Source organism: Bos grunniens, chromosome 11 (genome assembly GCF_055505025.1).
Source record: "Bos grunniens cultivar Pamir isolate PY7600 chromosome 11, Bosgru_T2T1.0, whole genome shotgun sequence".
NCBI lineage: Eukaryota > Metazoa > Chordata > Mammalia > Artiodactyla > Bovidae > Bos > Bos grunniens.
Window position 1 is genome coordinate 103327838 of NC_141175.1, and position 17057 is coordinate 103344894.

General features: G+C 51.3%; 2 protein-coding genes across 6 annotated transcripts in view; one reads left to right on the forward strand and one right to left on the reverse strand.

Annotated features, from left to right (window-relative positions):
- Positions 1–1810: 1810 nt before the first annotated feature.
- LOC147363726 (uncharacterized) lies at positions 1811–8490 on the reverse strand. The gene is made up of 3 exons (XM_086328394.1): positions 8283–8490; positions 2307–3323; positions 1811–2121 (listed from the first exon to the last, which is right to left on the reverse strand). The coding sequence occupies exons 1-2, from the start codon at positions 8488–8490 to the stop codon at positions 2548–2550; spliced, it is 984 nt and encodes a 327-aa protein (XP_086184520.1). The 3' UTR covers positions 1811–2121; positions 2307–2547.
- CRACDL (CRACD like) overlaps positions 3046–17057 on the forward strand; it is a 129059-nt gene continuing 115047 nt past the window's right edge. For 2 of the 5 annotated variants that reach the window (XM_086328027.1, XM_086328025.1), the window contains exon 1: positions 3049–3182. The gene's annotated coding sequence lies outside the window, so the exon portion shown is untranslated. Of the gene's footprint in view, positions 3183–3342; positions 3482–3921; positions 4164–17057 lie in introns of those variants that run through there. The other 3 variants (XM_086328023.1, XM_086328024.1, XM_086328026.1) reach the window with 3 other exon arrangements.

Sequence of the window (17057 nt, forward strand, 5' to 3'; positions counted from 1 at the left end):
CCACTGCAAGGAGACACAGGAGATGCAGGAGACACCGATTCGATTCCTGGGTCAGGAAGATCCCCTGGAGGAAGAAATGGCAACCTGCTCAAGTATTCTTGGCTGGAAAATCCCACAGACAGAGGAGCCTGGTGGGCTACAGTCCACAGGGTCGCAGAGTTGGACACGACTGAACGACTGAGTACACACAGCAGAAAGGCAGCCTATTCAGTGCCAGGACTGCAGACTGTGGGTTCAAATCCTGGCTCTGCCACTTCCTTCCTGCCTGACCTTGGGCACCCACCTTATTTCCCCACAACAGAGAGATGACAGCAGTGCCTCTTCTGTAAGATGGGATAATAGTAGGTCTTGTTTGATAGAAATGCATTCCCAAATGATATGCAACATATTCACTGATTGATACGGACCACTTTTGAAGTTTTTTAATGAATTTGTTACCATATTGTTTTTGTTTCATGTTTTGGTTTTTTGACTGTGAGGCATGTGGGATCATAGCTCCCCAACCAGGGATCGAACTCACACGCCCTTGCATCGGAAGACAAAGTCTTCACCACTGGACCACCAGGGAAGTCCTGAGATAGCACAGCTTTAGCTCTTTCTTTTGCCTTATCTGTGAGGTTCTCCTTCCCCAGGGATAGATGAGCGAGATTTTTCTGGAGTTCCAGAAAAAAAAAAAAAAAAGAAAAACCAAAACCAACCGTCTGCTCTTTGCTTTATGGTTGTCTGTGCAAGATTCCAGAAACTCTACGTGGGGGCTGTTTCCTTGAAACCGTTGGCAAATGGTTACTGACATTTTAGCCTTTTCTCAACCTGGCTTCAAGGTGTGGTCCAAGAGGCATTACAGAGGAAAAGAGCTCCCTTGAAGGGCACTGGAGGAGCCCTGGGGGCTGAGGAAGGGGGAGTGCATTCTTCCTTTCAACACTTTTAAAGCTTGCTCTACCAGGACCGGATATTTTCCCATTTTTCTAACATGTTCACAAAGTTCCCCTACCCTTTCTATTTTGGGTGTTGACACCATGTTCTTTCTCAGCCTTAACTAATCACCAGGAACTTTGGGTTTTGTCCTCTCAAAACCCCTAGGAACTTCAAAAGCCACCCACAGCACACACAAATAAAGCCAGAAGTTTAAGATACTACAGAAACAAATGAAATCCTTACTTAGAAAGGCGATTTATGGAGTCAGTAAATATTTAGGAGTTACAACAAATAAATGTAATTTTTAACAGCAAGGAGCAGAGGCTCAAGGTGGGAGAGAAGAAAAGGGGGTGCAGGCTTATTTGTAGTTGTTCAGTGTAGTTTGAGGATTCTCAAAAAAGCACACACCCTCCTAACTGAGTCCTTATCTCTTATCTTCATGAGTCACCTGTCCATTGTGAGTGCAGGTTATTAAACTGGGGGGCTATAGACTGCTTCACAATATATTTTTATTCCTTCCACACAGGAAATTTAAAGCACTTAACAGCAAAAGGGGTTTTTCAGAGAATGGTTTATTCCAAAGGGATTATACAAATTTTATTTTCATAAGTAAACTTCTCTTTATTTGCTCAAATAACTGCGATCTGTCTTTAACTTCTTTCTGCCCTGAGGTGCTCAGTCGCTTTCAGCGCGTCCAACTCTTTATGACCCCATGGGTTGTATGTAGCCCGCCAGGCTCCTCTGTACATGAAATTTTCCAGGCAAGAATACTGGAGTGGGTTACCATTTCCTCCGCCAAGGGATCTACCCGATCCAGGGACCGAACCCATGTCTCCTGCATTGCAGGTAGGTTCTTTACCACTGCACCACCTCGGAAGCCCCTTAACCTCCTTACCCTGCTTCTGACGCTTTTATTTGGGATTTTGCTCCAGTTAAAGCCAAGAGTGGAGAGAGACCCTTCCAAGCTTCTCCCCTGGCTCTTTGCAGATAGAGGTACAAACACGGGCTTCTTGGGTCTTCAGTGCCCGCAGGGAAAATCCCCAAACCCACCACCTAAAATGTGTTACAGATTCCGAGTGTGCCCATATAAAGGCGCCAACATAGCTGAAGACTCAGACGTTGGTCATCAATCGATGTGCTACTAGCATGAGCTCTTCTAGCTGGCATGGAAGCGTCTCAAGGGTCAGCAGCAGTGGCCTCCGTTCCCTGCGGGTCACAATTCACGTGGGTCTTACCTCCCTGCAGGTTAAGCTCCCTGCTCTGTAGGCACGTGGCCGGGGCGGGGGCGTCTGGGGCTGTGTGACTGGCAGGCCCAGGCTTCCGGGCCAGCTCTATGGTCGCCGCTGAGCGACCGTCCGAGGCCAGCACGTTTCCTAAGACAATCTCCTTACCTGGACCGGCGGGTCTCCACAAGAAAGTAAGGAGAGGCTGCGAGGCCGCTGGCAGCCTTTCTTCCCCGTTTGCAGTGTCACAACAATGATTCACCCCACGAATTAGCCTGGAGACTCTCCGGACACACAAGGTTATATAGAAAACAACTTTTACTTTTACTCAAACACACAATTCCCACTCGCGGCGCCCTCCCTCCGGCCCGTGGCCGGCTTGGCGAGGCGGGTGATGAGCATCCCAAGCCTAGCGCCGTCGGGCAGCGGAGCCCTCAGGTGACCTCTGAAGACTAGGGTGCAGTCGGGGCCGCTGGGGCGCGGAGCGGGGGCACCTCGTCCACGGGACCGTCGGGGTCGCCTGGGGGAGGCGGGGAAGAGGGGGTACGCCAGGCCCTGAGCTCCGACAGCGCCCCCGCGCGGGCCGGCTTAGGCGGGGTCTCCGTGGGCTGGTGAGGGGGCTCCCCGCCGGCAGCCGGGCCCGCGGGCGCCACCCCCACGAGCTCGCGGCCCAGCGCGGCCGGGCGGCGGGAGCGGAGCGGCGCGCCGCGGGGGAGGTGCGCGCGGCGGGAGAGCGAGCGGAGCGAGAAGAGGGGAGCGGCGTCCGCCCCCGCCGTGCCGAGAGCCGCAGAGCCGAGCCGGCGCGCCCGGGCCGGGGAGCGCGCCCGAGGCCCGGCGAGCGGCAGCGCCGGCGCCGGAGGGTCGTGCCCGCGCCCGCGCCCGCGCCCGGGTCTCGGGCCCCCGACCGGCGGCGGCGGCGAGGCCGGGCGGCCACCTGCTGCGCCGCGTGAGGGCCGCGCGTCCGCGCTCCCGGGGCCCCGCCGCCCCCACCCCGCGGACCCAGAGCCTCCGGCGCTTCGCGGAGCCGCCCGCGCTCCCGTGCAGGTACCGGGGCTGGGACTGGGGCGGGGGTTTCGGAGCCGGGGACCCCCTCAGCCACGCGGACGGAGCGCCCTCCCCGCGGCCGAGTCCGGCCGGACGCGCTCCCCCAAGTGCCCGAAGTTTCCCTTTGCTGACTTCGCCGGACTTAACTTTGAATCGTGAGGTGACGCCTCAGAAAACACACGACGAGGGGAGTCGGTGTGTCCGGGGGAAGTTGTTGGTGGACGAAGTGTCGGTGCCTCCTGGCGCCAGAGGCCGCGGCAGGGGAGAGGAGTGGACGGTCGTTAACTCTTCTGCTTCAGGTAATGCTTTATTTGTTATACACGTTTTAGGCTTTGGTTGCCATTGAGGGGTTCTGGGATTGATCTAAGAAATGCTCACATTTTTAATCAACACCTATTTGTTGAACGGACGTTTCCTCTCAGATGGGGCGTTAATACGAGGTGAACAGTGAGCAAAGCCTGAGTGGTTACTCCAGTGGACTAGTTACCAACCAGGCTTTGGCTTTGGAAATGCAAAGTGTAAAGGAATACCACCGCTGGGGTTAGACTCGTGTCGGTACAAGCGGCAGCTGGCACGGTGTCCCTGCTGAATACTTAATTTTGAGCCATAAATCTATCAAGTGGGAGACGAGCAGCTGTGTGAGCCTCTGAGCGCCCACCCCACACCTTCCTCAACTGATAGCTTAAAATATCCCCACTCCCTATTCCAGCCGGCACGCTTCCTTCATTTACATAATTCGGGCACGTGACCGTGGAATAGAATCTGTTTAGACCCTGGTCTCCCTGGAGCTCACACCTGGGATGATGGAGCGCCGTGATCACTCCTTAGAGCCATGTAAGGCGGTAGGATTGTGGGGAGCAGCATTTCTAGAGTCTGTGCAGTCACATCAGCGGTCCCTGACTGTGGGGCCTGTGGAGGACTGAGCGGGGCTGGTTTCTTCTCTCTGCCCCAGTGTTGTGCTGAGCCATATTGGAGCCTAAGGTAGAAGAAAAATCAGTACTACAGATCCTGTCTTTATTTAAAACTGTGATGTGTTTTGTGCAGTGTGGATTCTGTGTTCATTTTGATGTTTTGAAACAGTCCATTGTACCGTTTGTCTTCAGGAGTCTTTGGTACTCCCTGAAATGTTGTGCCTGGAGCGAGGGCCTCCCTTGGTCCAGACTTGCCTCCTGGTCAAGTTTCTTAGCTTCTCTGAGCAGCTGTCCTCAATGAACAAATTAAAAAGTGGCACCTGCAAGGCTGCTGCCCGGCTCACACACAGCATATGGCCACTGCGTGGGACCAGGCCCCTCGGGCTCAGGGAAGGGTGGGTGTCCTATTCATATTACTGTTCAGCTTGGTGATCTTGAGCCGGTCACCGAAGCTTGATGAGTCTTGGTTTGACTTAGCAGAAAGGGAGTGCCGGTCGCCAGCTCAGGGGGTTAAATGAGACTGTGGGTGAAGGTGCATTGCCCTCTGGAGGGTAAGTTTTCTGAGGTGGCACAGTAGGCTGGGTTTGCCTGGGCAAGCTTGCAGCCATCCGCTCTTCCTGGGGAGGTTAGCTACGTGCCTGTGCACAGACACGCTTATAAGCTCTGCTTGTGTTGCATGGAGACCCTGAGGAAGCCTTTCGATCCGAGTGGAGATGTTTCTCGCCCGGGGTTTATTGTGGAGGGCTGAAGGTCACCAGCCTCCTCCTTGGGATGTGCAGAGTTTTTTAGGTCAACTTACTTTTTTAGGTGAACTTAATTTCGCTGCCCTGAACAAGGGACTTTGGCTCCCTTTTGATATGTCTAGTCCTAGGTCCTGATCGTGATTTTCCTGAGCCTAATTCAAAGGATTTTATCTGAGTCGGTATCTAGCTTAAAGCAGCTTAGTCCCCGGAAAGTCAGTCTCCATCTCTCCAGGTCACTGTCTGGGGCCCTTTCTCACTGCAGGTAGTCTCTGGGCTCCAGGAGAAGGTTGCAGCACTTCAAGGTGTGGGGAGCGTGGCTTCTTGCTGTCATCTGATGGGTTTCCCACCACTGAGCCTCCTTTTCCTGTTTCCATTGAGCATTGTCCAGCCAGCTGTCCCTGGAGTGAGACACAGATGGGGACCAGGCTCCTGCATCTGGCCCTGAGGTCTCCGCACCCTGTGTCTTCAACAGGTCCCTGCTGGGCATCTGGGAACCTGACCAGTTTGTGTGGAATAGCCCTAGTCTGAGCAGTCCTGTGTTCCTAGCCATAAGCAGGACAAACTCCCCCCAGCCTTCCATGTCCCTCTCAATCCCCTGGGGTTTTTCTTCCCTCACTAACCTCTCTCTTCCAGGCTGGGGGTAAAGGGGCTGGGGGCTCCAGGTTCCTCTCTCCCTGTATCGGAAGAGCTTTCTTTTTTTGACATGAAAGGCAGGAATCTTTCTTAGGTTGTATCTCCTGTCCTCTGGACATGGGGGCTTAGAGTAAAGCTCTTGATGTGTAGAGGGAATTTCAGCAACTTGTATATCTTAATTCCTCCCCTCCCTGGAGAAACCAGATGCACCCTGGAGATGTGGGAAGGAAGCTGGGGGGGCAGCAAACTGGGGAAACAGACCAGAAATTCCCTTCCCCCATCCCCCCGTCTTCTGGGCAAGTCAACCTCCGTTATCTGCCCTGGACTTCTTATTACCTGAAAAAGACCGGAAAGACTGTAGGGCCTGTTGGAGTTACCAGTCAGGGATGGGGAGGAAATGGGGAAAGAGTAGCTTTGAAGCTTTGGTGGTTGGAGGACAGAAGAGTTGTCTGCCTACACACTCCGAGCCCAGCGCAGTAGACCAGGTTCATATGCTTTGGTGTTTTCCAAACGATCGTGCTGTTTATGCCGCTGCTGCTTCATCATCAGAACGATCCACTGTAAGCTTGGCATTTACCAAAAGCGGCAGGAAAAATACCGAAAAATCCAAGTTGTAATTGATTTTTCAGGATCCTTAGGAATTGTTTGGAGAACTTGATTAGCCCTTCACAAGTCCTGGGTTTTGTTCACACTTTGTGGGTAGAAGGCAAAGTGGTCAGGGAGGGCTTCTCAGAGGAGGAGGGACTTTAAGTAACATTAAGACTCGGCCACATGTGAGATTAAAGAGAACTTCCCATGGGGAGGACTTCTTCTTTTTTTTTTTTTTTTAACTTTTTAGTTTGTATTGGGTTATAGCTGATGAACGATGTTGTGACGGTTTCTGGTGAACAGCACAGGGACTCATACATATACATGTATCCGTTCTCCCCCAAACTCCCCTCCCACCCAGGCTGCCAAATAACATTAAGCAGAGTTCCCTGTGCTATACAGTAGGTCTGTGTTGGTTAACCATTTTAAATATAGCATGTGTACCTGTCCATCCCAAACTTCCTTACTATCTCTTCTTCCCACTGGGAAGGACCTCTTGAATCCATAAAGACAGAAGACTCCCCAGGAGTGGTCTTTTGGGGCTCACCTCTTAGTTAACTCTTCCTGGTGTCAGGCTTATCCCTTTTGTTGTCAGGGTACCTGTATCTGTACATTGGACCATAGTCACGGTCAGCATTCTAAATGCCTGGCATTTTCCCCCAGCTGAATGGAAATCAGAGGAATTCTCATCCAGTCCTGTTATTCTCAGTTATCTGCACCCGGAAGCGCATTTCAAAGTTTCAGGTCAGGTAAATGGTCCTTAAGGCACATCGATGATTCTAAGGAATTACTGTAGCATCCTTTGTATTGCTTTAATATGCTATGACCCATAACCCTGAGCTCAGCAGGACACTAACCAGTAGATCCCAGGGAATGGTCAGCGAATTTAGTGGCAGATTGACAAGAAATGATCGGACAGGGGTGGCCATGCAACCAGGGACACCCCTACCTGTGTCGGCTCCTTGTGGACACTGGCACTGTTCCTGTGCAGATCTGGGTAGGAAGAGCTCCCAGATATGTTTCTTATGATTAAGCTGTCTGTGAAAGAAATTGCTAAAGAGCCTTTTGAAAGGTGAGGAGTAGGATGTTGTTTATTTGCTCAAGTGTCTTCCTAGCCCCGGTGTGGGATGGGCTTTTGAATGTATGAAGTTTGAGAACTTCTGGAATACCCACTCACCTCTGGGGTCCAGACAGTAGTCTCTTTTTTTTTTTCTGTCCCCAGATTCTCACATCTGTGGGAGGCAGCAGAAGCCTTAGGTCAGGTGTGCGAGTTTCCCAAGAAATTACTCTCAGAATGGCTGGCTTGAGTGGGGGGTCGTGAAAATGTGAGAGGTGTTTTGCTTTCTTAAAGCAAGTGGTCCAGTTGAGGGGGGCAGTCAGGGCTTTGGTTTCCACTCTGCCACCTAGAGTCCCTGTGACCCCATAGCATGGGGGTGGGGATTCACGCATACCAGCATCACTTGAGATCCTGTATCAGCGGAGAAAATGCCTCATGAATTATTTGTAGTGGTTACTCTACCATTGTCTTTCTTAATAAGCAAAAAGGCATTTATTTTGATTCCTGATTAGGACCCCCTAGGGGCTTCCCTGGTGGCTCAGATGGTAAAGAATCTAACTGCAATGCAGGAGACCTGGTTCAGTCCCTGGGTCAGGAAGATCCCCTGGGGAAGGGAATGGCAACTCACTTTAGTATTCTTGCCTGAGGAATTCCGTGGACAGAGGAGCCTGGCGGGCTGCAGTTCATGGGGTTGCAAAGAGTCAGACACGGACTGAGCGACTAACACTACTCACATAAGACCCCCTGATAAAGGATCCTAAAGCAATGAAGGGTCTGAGAGCTGATGGTGATCCAGGACAGCGAGCAAGTCTGCTGTGTAGAGCACTGCTGAGCAGGGCTAGTGGTAGAGGTCCTGTTGGGAATTACCTTGTTGTGCTCGGTTGTGTCCGACTCTCTTGTGACCCCGTGGACTGTAGCCCGCCAGGCTCCTCTGTCCGTGGGATTTCCCAGGCAAGAATACTGGAGTGGGTTGCCATTTCCTCCTCTAGGTAGGAAATGAGCTTGATGCAGTTTCAAGTGAGGAGCCAGGGCAGAGAGAGGGGACAGGTAACAGAGGTAGGGAGCGTGCAAGCAGGTGGGATCTGCCCGGCTCCTGAGCCCAGGGCACACAGGGCTCGCAATCTCTGTCTCCCTCTGCAGTGTCAGCTTTTCCCGCTAACATGGTTACAAGTACTAGCAGCCAGGCTACTGACAGGAAGCGCCCTGGACCAGTCACCCCCTGCGCCCACACACGCATACACACACTTGTTCTGCAGGCGAGATGTAGGGCCAGTTTTGCCCTGCCGCATCTGTGACTGGCTGATGAGCATGACAGACGGTGGTGGCTCAGAGGACCACGTTGCATGTCGCCCGTGGGTGACGGAATTACAGTCCATATCAAGGCCCTGTCGTATGTTTAGTCTCCTGTGGATGAATATATTGTGAATATTTAGTACCTTTTCAGCACTGAGTGTATGTATCATGAATATTTACTGCCCAGTGACCTGGGTATATTTAGCATCTCATGAATATCAGGTGTCTGTCCGTCCTTCCACACCTCCCTATGTTGCATGCACACATGCTCTCCTTACTGAGTGTTTGTCTCTACTTAACCTATCTTATGAGAGTCCTTCATCCTGTTTACTGTCCTTTCCGGACACGCTGCTCCGAGCCTGTGCAGACTGCTCTCGACTCGGCTCTTGCTCTATGTGCAGCTCTGGGGCCAGGCACAGCCTCAGTACCTCATGGGTGCTGGGGCAGGTGTGGTGGGCGTGGGGGCTCTGACCTGGGTCACTTGAGTTCCCTTCAGGGCTCTGCAACCCATGTGGCAAGTGCAGCGAGCTGGTCTCCACTGGCACCGGCTCTTCTAACCTGGGTTGGATACTTCACTCCTCACCCCCATGTTCCATCAGCTTGCCTGCTTAATTATTCATTCTTCCTCCCACCATGCTCCCCAAGAAGTGGTTGTTGTTCAGGCGCTCAGTCGTGTCCAACTCTTCGTGACCCCATGGACTGCAGCACGCCAGGCTTCCCTGTCCTTCATCATCTGCCAGAGTTTGCTCAAATTCATGTCCGTTGAGTTGGTGATGCCATCGACCCACCTCATCCTCTGTTGCCTCCTTCTCCTCTTGCCCCTAATCTTTCCCAGCATCAGGGTCTTTTCCAATGAGTTGGCTCTTTGCATCTGGTGGTCAAAATGTTGGAGCTTCAGCATCATTCCTCCCAATGAATATTCAGGGTTGATTTCCTTTAGGATTGACAGGTTTGATTTCCTTGCTGTCCAGGGGACTCTCAGGAGTCTTCTCCAGCACCACCATTCGAAAGCATCAATTCTTCAGCCTGGTAGCAGGAACTTTCTCTTGGGTTCTCCTGCGTGGAAGATTCATGACTTAGAAGCTTCAGTGAGAGGAGCGGGAGGAGGATGGGGTTTGTTGGAAGTTTAACCCCACCCACTCAATGTCTGAACCTGCACCACTCCACCTGGTGATCCACCCTCCTTGCCCTGGGGTCATTTCCACAGGGATAGACTCAGCCCTGTGTATTTGGTATGTTGCTGGGTGTCAGCTGTATGCGCCTTTGGAAAGATCTTTAAATCATCTTATTTAGCATTTAGCCTATTAGCGTTTCCAGTGTATTTTCGGGGTGTAAATGGATTCTTAATGTACAAACACAAAACATCTTGCAAATGTGAGTCACCTGTTTTCCGAGACTCAGCAATGTCATCTTAGCGAGTGTCATGGCACTGCGTCGGGCCTTCGTGGGCAAAGGCGAGTCTGTGCATCAAGGGGTTCTGGTCAGCACGGCTTATTGGGCACCACGTGCTAGAGCTGCAGTTACTAGGAGCAGCTCATGGGCAACCTCGGGGTCTCTCAGTGGCGGCGCAAGCACTGTAGACAAGACTTGGCCAGGCTGGCAATCGGGAAAGGCCTGGAAGTTGGCGAGCCTGGCTCGAGGCCAGCCTGCCTGCCATCTGGGGCCCTGACCAGACTTGTGATTGGGCTCCGTCCTGGCAGCCTGCCCTTTGGCTGCCCCCTCGGGTGGCCCGAGGCCAGGTGCCGTTTCACAGACAGTCTCTTCCATCCAGCAGACCTGGAGGCAGAGCGTGAGCAGGCGCAGCAGTGACATCTGGGGCAGCGTCTCCTTCCGGTCTTGGTGCGTGCTGTGCCAGATACGCCTATACACGTGTGTTCACAGGAGTAGGTGTTGTTATGGTTGCCAGTAGGGAAGAATGGGAAGAAGGGGTAGTTAGGGAGTTTGGGATGGACGTGTACACACTGCTGTGTTGGATGACCAACAAGAACCTGCTGTAGAGCACAGGGAACTCTGCTCAGTGTTATGTGGCAGCCTGGACAGGAGGGGAGTTTGGGGGAGAATGGACACGTGTGTATGTATGGTGGAGTCCCTCTGCTGCTCACCTAAGACTACTACAGCGTTGTTAATCAGCTCTGCCCCAATACAAAATAAAAAGTTTTTTACAAAGTATAAATTAATACGGAGAAGTAATGTCTACATTGTTTCCTGGGCCACCTTTTCATGTGTTGAGTCTCTTCTCCATGCTATTGGATACACTTCCGTAGCACCAACTCTTCCGGCTGCAGAGGACTCCAGGGTCAGGGTGGCCCCCATTTACTCACCCTCTGTTGGATGGACATGTACCTCGGCCATGTTCAGCCTTTTGTCCTTTAGCCCCACGAGAATGAAGATCATTGTCTGTGTTCTTTTGTACATCTGTCTGGTTGGTTCCTTCCAAGTCCCTCTCGAAAGACTGATTTCCTGTGTATACAACAAGCCTCTTCCTTTGATATGTCCTGCCCAAAGTCTGTCTGTCTTTTCCCGCTTAAGTTTTTTCCCCATGAGATTTCATGTATTTTGGTCAACAGCGTCTTCAGCGTCTGTGCTATTCAAGATTTGCTCCAGTTCCTTTAAGCAGAAGAGAATTTAGTGCAGGAAGTTCAAAGATAACAGAATTGTTGAAAGCTCAGCCTCCAACCAGACCTGCAGGGCTGTCCTGCTGGGAGCTGCCTCCCTCCCCAGACCTACCACATGGGGGGCAGGGGAGAGGAGATGGGGGTCCCCCCTGGGGCTCAGCATCCACCCTGAGGCTCGGCGTCCATCCTGAAACTGCGGCCGAGGCTTTGGGACCACCCCCCACACCCCCCCGCCCCCCATAGGAAAACGGATGCGTCCACCGTGGTGCCTCTTAACAAAGCGGGACAGTGAACTCTCCCAGGTGGGCAGCATGGCCTGGACAGAGGCTAGGAAGTGAGGTCTTGGTTTTCCAGCCTCAAGCAGGCAGTGAACAAGCCAGGTGGGGTGAACTGTATCTCAACCGTTCTCTCTCTTTCTTTTCTTCATAATTTGTACATTTTGTCTTTGATTTGATGCATACAGAGGTGAGATTCACAGAATTTAGCCTTGGATTCCGAGGGCCTGGTTCCTGCCTCGCAGAATCAGTCATTCATCCTCTCCAGAGAATGTCAAGGTCATTTCCCAGATAAGGTTTTCATTTCAGTCCCCTTCTCTTCTGAGCTCTTTTGCCGTGACCCTAGCCCCCTTTCTGCTCTCTCTCAGAAACCAGATTGGAAGCTTTCCCAGCCTGAGCTTCAAATGGATTGGAAAAAAAAAAAGCCCACTATATATCTGAATCTGTATATCTGTGTCTATCTCAAGGTGAAGCCACATAGAAATAATTCCTGTAGACTTGCCTTTTAGATGGACCAGTTATTTGAAAATCAACCCCCTGACCCCAGGCCTGCCTGCAGGATGGCATGGGCCAGAGTAGGGGCAGGGGGCGTCTGGTTCTTTTCTCTTGTTGGGGAACGCTGAGTCGTGTTGCCCCTTCAGGCAATGTCGCACTCCCATTGAACAGCCCTGAGCTCTCAGGCGTGGGTTGGAAGCAGGAGTTAGCTTAGTGCTAACAGCCAATCTTTCCCATGAGCCATAATTGATCAGCAGGTAACGTATGAACCATGTTTCTCCCTGCCTTTTCCAGCAGGCTTTTGTGTGTAATTAGTGTGAATTCAGGTGTTTGTAGAGTTCCAAACTCCCCCTCTGAGTCGTTTCTGTATTTTCAGTTGTTCCAGGAAAGAATTCTTGAGGAAGGATTCCAGGAAAGACTATGTCCTTAGCAACCTAGAGTTCACCGGGGGGCTGGTGTAAGGGGGTCTGGGTGACAGCAGTGGGTAGCCACCAACCTGGGGTGCGTGCTCTCCTGACCCTCGACAGGTCCTCTGCCCCTCGTGGTCCTTACCTCTCATTAGACAAGCACTGTTTAAAACGAGCTGATGCCCCCTAGCTGAAAGCTCTGGGGTGGGGGGGTGGTGAGGAGGGAGCCTGGCCCCCTAACTCCAGGTGGGAGCTAGCCCTTGGAGAGCCCAGCAGGTCATGCTGTCAGCAAGGCGCATCAAAGAACCCATGTTTTTTATGTATTATTTTCCTTTTTTTTTTTTGGCTCTGCTGGGTCTTTGTTGCTGCGCTCAGGCTTCCGTGGTTGTGGCTCACGGGTTTAGTTGCTCCGTGGCAGGTGTGATTCTTAGTCCCCCGACCAGGGGTAGAATCCTGTCCCCTGCATTGGCAGGCGGATTCTTAACCACTGGACTGCCAGGGAAGTCCTCCTCCAGGTCTTTTTTTTTTTTTAAAAAAAGCAAAAATAACAGTGATTCACACTATCCCAAATGATGTGCCTTAGCTTTCAACAGCACCTGCTTTCTATGACTTATACGTGATAGATATTTGCCATTCTTTAATTTTAGGGGGTTGTACATTGATTGTGTATTAGGAAGTACACTGAAATAATTGTTTTAGTGGCAACAGATGTTTTTCTTTCAGTTTTTTCTAAGCACATACAGTGAGAGTCTGAATTTTGTGTGTTAAGGCATATAATCACTGGACAGTTCAGTCTGCGCATTGCACGACCCCCTCCCCAACCTCGTGCTTTCAATGGTTACTGAAGTGTGAGTCTGTGTGTGATTGAACAGTCTCTTTCCCACCAAAAGGTGGTGTTGAAGCCTGTTACGCATCATTTTGGCTCTTTCATCTGCAGCGTCTCATTCAGTCCTTACGATCACCTTGTGCAGTTTACAGAGAAGGACACTGAGGCCCAGAAAAATCGAGGAACTTGGCCAGGGCACCTCAGCTAGTGAGCTGCAGAGGCGTGAGCTCCCCTCAGTCTCTCCGCTCAGGATGCGCACGTGCTCAGTCGCGCCCTAGACTGTGGCCCGCCGGCTCCTCTGTCCGTGGGATTCTCCAGGCGAGAATGCTGGAGGGGGCTACTGTGCCCTTCTCTGGGATCTTCCCAGCCCAGGGATCGAACCCGCGTCTCCTGTATTCGTAGGCAGATTCTTTACTACTGAGCTACCTGGGAAACCCCTCAGGAGATGATTTCCCCCTGGAAATAGGCCCTTTGCTCATTAGCTGGTTCTCCAGGTGCTGCCAGAATTGCCCCGTGCCCTCGTTTTCATCCCTGTTTTCCAGAGGAGCACACAGGCACAGAGCCTCACCGCGACCGCCGGGCCATGGACTGGGGATCTGAACCCGATGTCCTCTCCTCATTGCCTGTTCTAACCTGTCTGGAACTGTTAGCTTAGAAATGGCCAGGAAGTGTCCTTCCAGGGTTTCACTCAGTGGGAGTGAACATTCTCGGGCAAATTACCCCTCGGGGTGTGCACAAGGTCTGGGCACCTCTCCCCAGTCACCTCCCTGATTCCCACCCAGAACTGGAGCCCCTGGGGACCCTCCTTTTTCTCTCCTGTCTCCACCACCTGCAGCGGCTTCTGCAGGACAGCAAAGCAGGGGAGGTGGCTGGGAGCCAGGCTGACCCTGTGGGCCTTGGGCTCCCTTTCCTGCAGGGCTGTTGTAAGAAGCAAAGGCAGTTTGTGTGAAAGTGGCAGATATCTTGTGACCAGTGGACGAGAGTGAGTTAGAAAGGCTGTGTTATTGTAATTAAGCCTCACTTCTGTCTCTCTCTTATCACAGTTATTTATTTATTTATTTTTGGCTGCGCTGGGTCTTTGTCGTTGCTCGGGCTTCTCTTTAGTTGCGGTGAGCGGGGGCTCCTCTCCAGCTGTGGTGCTCGGGATTCTCATTGTGGTGACTTCTCTTGTTGCAGAGCACAGGTTCTGGGATGCATGGGCTTCCGTAGTTGTGGGACATGGACTCAGGAGTTGCGATTCACGGGTTTAGTTGATCCACAGCATGTGGAATCTTCCCGGATCAGGGACTGAACCAGTGTCCCCTTCATTGGCAGGTGGATTCTTTACCACTGAGCCACCAGAGAAGCCCACTCTCCCCCTCTCCCACTCTCTTTTAATGTTAAAACATTCCAGTTAAAATTGAGCAAGACCTCGTGACTGGGAGCTCTGGTTGCAAAGTCTGACTCTCCTGTTCTCCAGCCGTGAGGCCTCTCAGCACCTCTGTTCCCGTCTGGAAAATGGGGATGTGACAAGCCCCCCACCACTGAGGGCCGTCATGTGGACCAGCTGGAGTCCTGGTGCCTGTAACGTGCCATCGGAGGGGATAAAACCTGAACGAACTGGAGCCCCGGGTAGCTGAGCCTGGGCTGTGCTCCAGGCACTCTTGGGTATGTAAGGAATTACATGATCCCACTGGTTCTTGCTACAGCTTTAAAGAATATAGAGGACTATCCCTGTTTGGAAGTGAGGAACCCAAAGCTCAGGAGGCAGATGTGATGTGTGCCTGTCTCCATCCGGGGACCCCTAGCGGGTGTGACCACCTGAAACCTGGGGGTGGCGAAGGGCTCCAGAGCTCGGGAGGCCAGGACCCCTGTCTCAGCACCACATCAGTGGTTGGGTGGCATCAGGGTGGCTGCCTCTCGAGTCTCTCTGGCTCCAGGGGGCAATCCCAAGTGAACTGTTCACCATGTGCTGGCAGGATTGGCTGAGGGAGCAGATACTGCCCAAACATCATCTGTTCTTGTTCCATCCCAATTCCCACATAAACACTTCTGTTGTAATATCAACATGATATTACAGCGGTTCTTTGCTCTTCTCATGGCCATATAGTCTTGTGTGCAAAGTTGCAGTTTAAGCTCCTGTCCATCAGAGTAGAATTCCCATCTGAATTTCACTTTAAGACACAACATCCAGGATGGCCAGCCATGGAGTTTGGTTTCTTAAAGGCTGTCAGTTCTCCCCTAAAGCCAGAGTTCCTGGTTTTTCTGAGTAGGAGGGTCCCTTTGTAACACTGAACAAGTAGAGAAACGTTCTACATGACAGCAACTACATTTTCAGTATATCAGTATATCGATGAGGAAAATATATATAAACAAAAAGACAGTATGAATTTTGAGGCTCATCTGGATGACTGATTTTATTGATCACATCTTCATGTATTTAAGGGCTTCCCAGGTGGCACTAGTGGTAAAGAACATACCTGCCAGTGCAGGCGACACAGGAGTCCCAGGTTCAGTCCCTGGGTGGGGAAGATCCCCCGGAGGAGGGCATGGCAGCTCACTCTAGTATTCTTGCCTGGAGAATCCCCATGGACAGAGGAGCCTGGAGGGCTATAGTCCATGGGGTCACAAAGAGTTGGATACAACTGAGCAACTAACACTTTGACTACTTTTTTACATGTATTTAAAAATAATAACCTGTGTATGTATGTGACATAATATTGATGCCATTTATAGATAATTCTTGTCCGTCAGGGATTCACATGTAAAGAACTGAGGATTTGTGTTTGGAGATTTCATTGTTTATAGGCTTTCAAAAAAGTAGAAATGCCCTTTTGCAGTTTGCTTTTTCCTCTTGGGTACTTTGCTTGTAATTTCAGGAGGTTCCACCAGGGGGTGCTTGGGCTCATTGTGCTTCTGCAGTGGATGAAGCTCCACTCCTGCTATAAGACAAAAGTGTAGTTTTCTACACCCAAGAGTTTCCTTTTTAGGACAAGCAGTATTCTTGCCTGGAAAATCCCTTGGACAAAGGAGCCTGGCAGACTATATAGTCCATGGAGTTGCAAAAGAGTTGGACACTATTTAGCAACTAAACAACCTTAAATTAAAAAACATGATTTAAGAAAATGCAGTCTAAAAGAGTTGTAACTGAACATGAAGACAAATTTAAAAGATGTACTAGGCTAAATAATACTAAAATTCCAATTATTAATTACTGCTTAGTTTTCTCTGTTTCAGGCTTTATTTATTTGTGATGCCATGTGGCTTGCAGCACCTTAGTTCCCCAATCAAGGATCAAACCCAGGCCCCCAGCAGTAAAAGCACCGAGTCCTAACCACTGGACCAACCAGGGAATTCCCAGGATTTATTTTTTAGAAAGCAGTCCCTGAGCATCAGCTACCGCACTCACTTCTAAAGGGTCTGGAGTGTCACAGCCCAGAAGAGCTTTAGGATTAGAAATGTACAGGCTGCTGTGGTCACTTAGTGACCATGAGGCACCGTGGGCCCCACTGTTTTCACCTGGACCCGACAGAAGGCTCTGAGACCCTTGCAGACACGTGCTTCTCTCAGCAGCTCTGGCTCACAGGCCGTCTTGGCCTATTGACCTGTGAGGGAGCTGAGTGTCAGACCAATTTGAATATGATATATGGAGCCAAGAAAATCAGGCAAAAGCTCCTCAGACCAACCTATTGGTTCATTTAGTAGTCCCACTAATAAAAATTCCCTGCTAATCACTCTGTTCCCGTTCGTTCAATACACATTTATTGAGGTTCATGGCGCTCATGGGCTTCCCTGGTAGGTCAGCTGGTAAGGAATCCACCTGCAATGCAGGAGACCCTGGTTCAATTCCTGGGTTGGGAAAATCCCCTGGAGAAGGGATAGGCTACACACTCCAGTATTCTTGCCTGGAGAGTCCCCACGAACAGAGGAGCCTGGCAGGTTACAGTCTTTGGGGTCACAAGCACATGGCACTCAGTCGACACAGCATCAGGATATCAGCGTAAGGGCACTGAATGTGATGGGTGAGGGCAGCAGACCCTCCGGGGTGGGGCG

Coding starts and splice junctions, on each gene's coding strand:
- LOC147363726 (XM_086328394.1), bottom strand. CDS start 8,490: ATGGACTGTAATTCCGTCACCCACGGGCGACATGCAACGTGGTCCTCT. Junction 3,324..8,282: donor TAGCCTGGCTGCTAGTACTT/GTAACCATGTTA, acceptor TTCAAAGTTAAG/TCCGGCGAAGTCAGCAAAGG.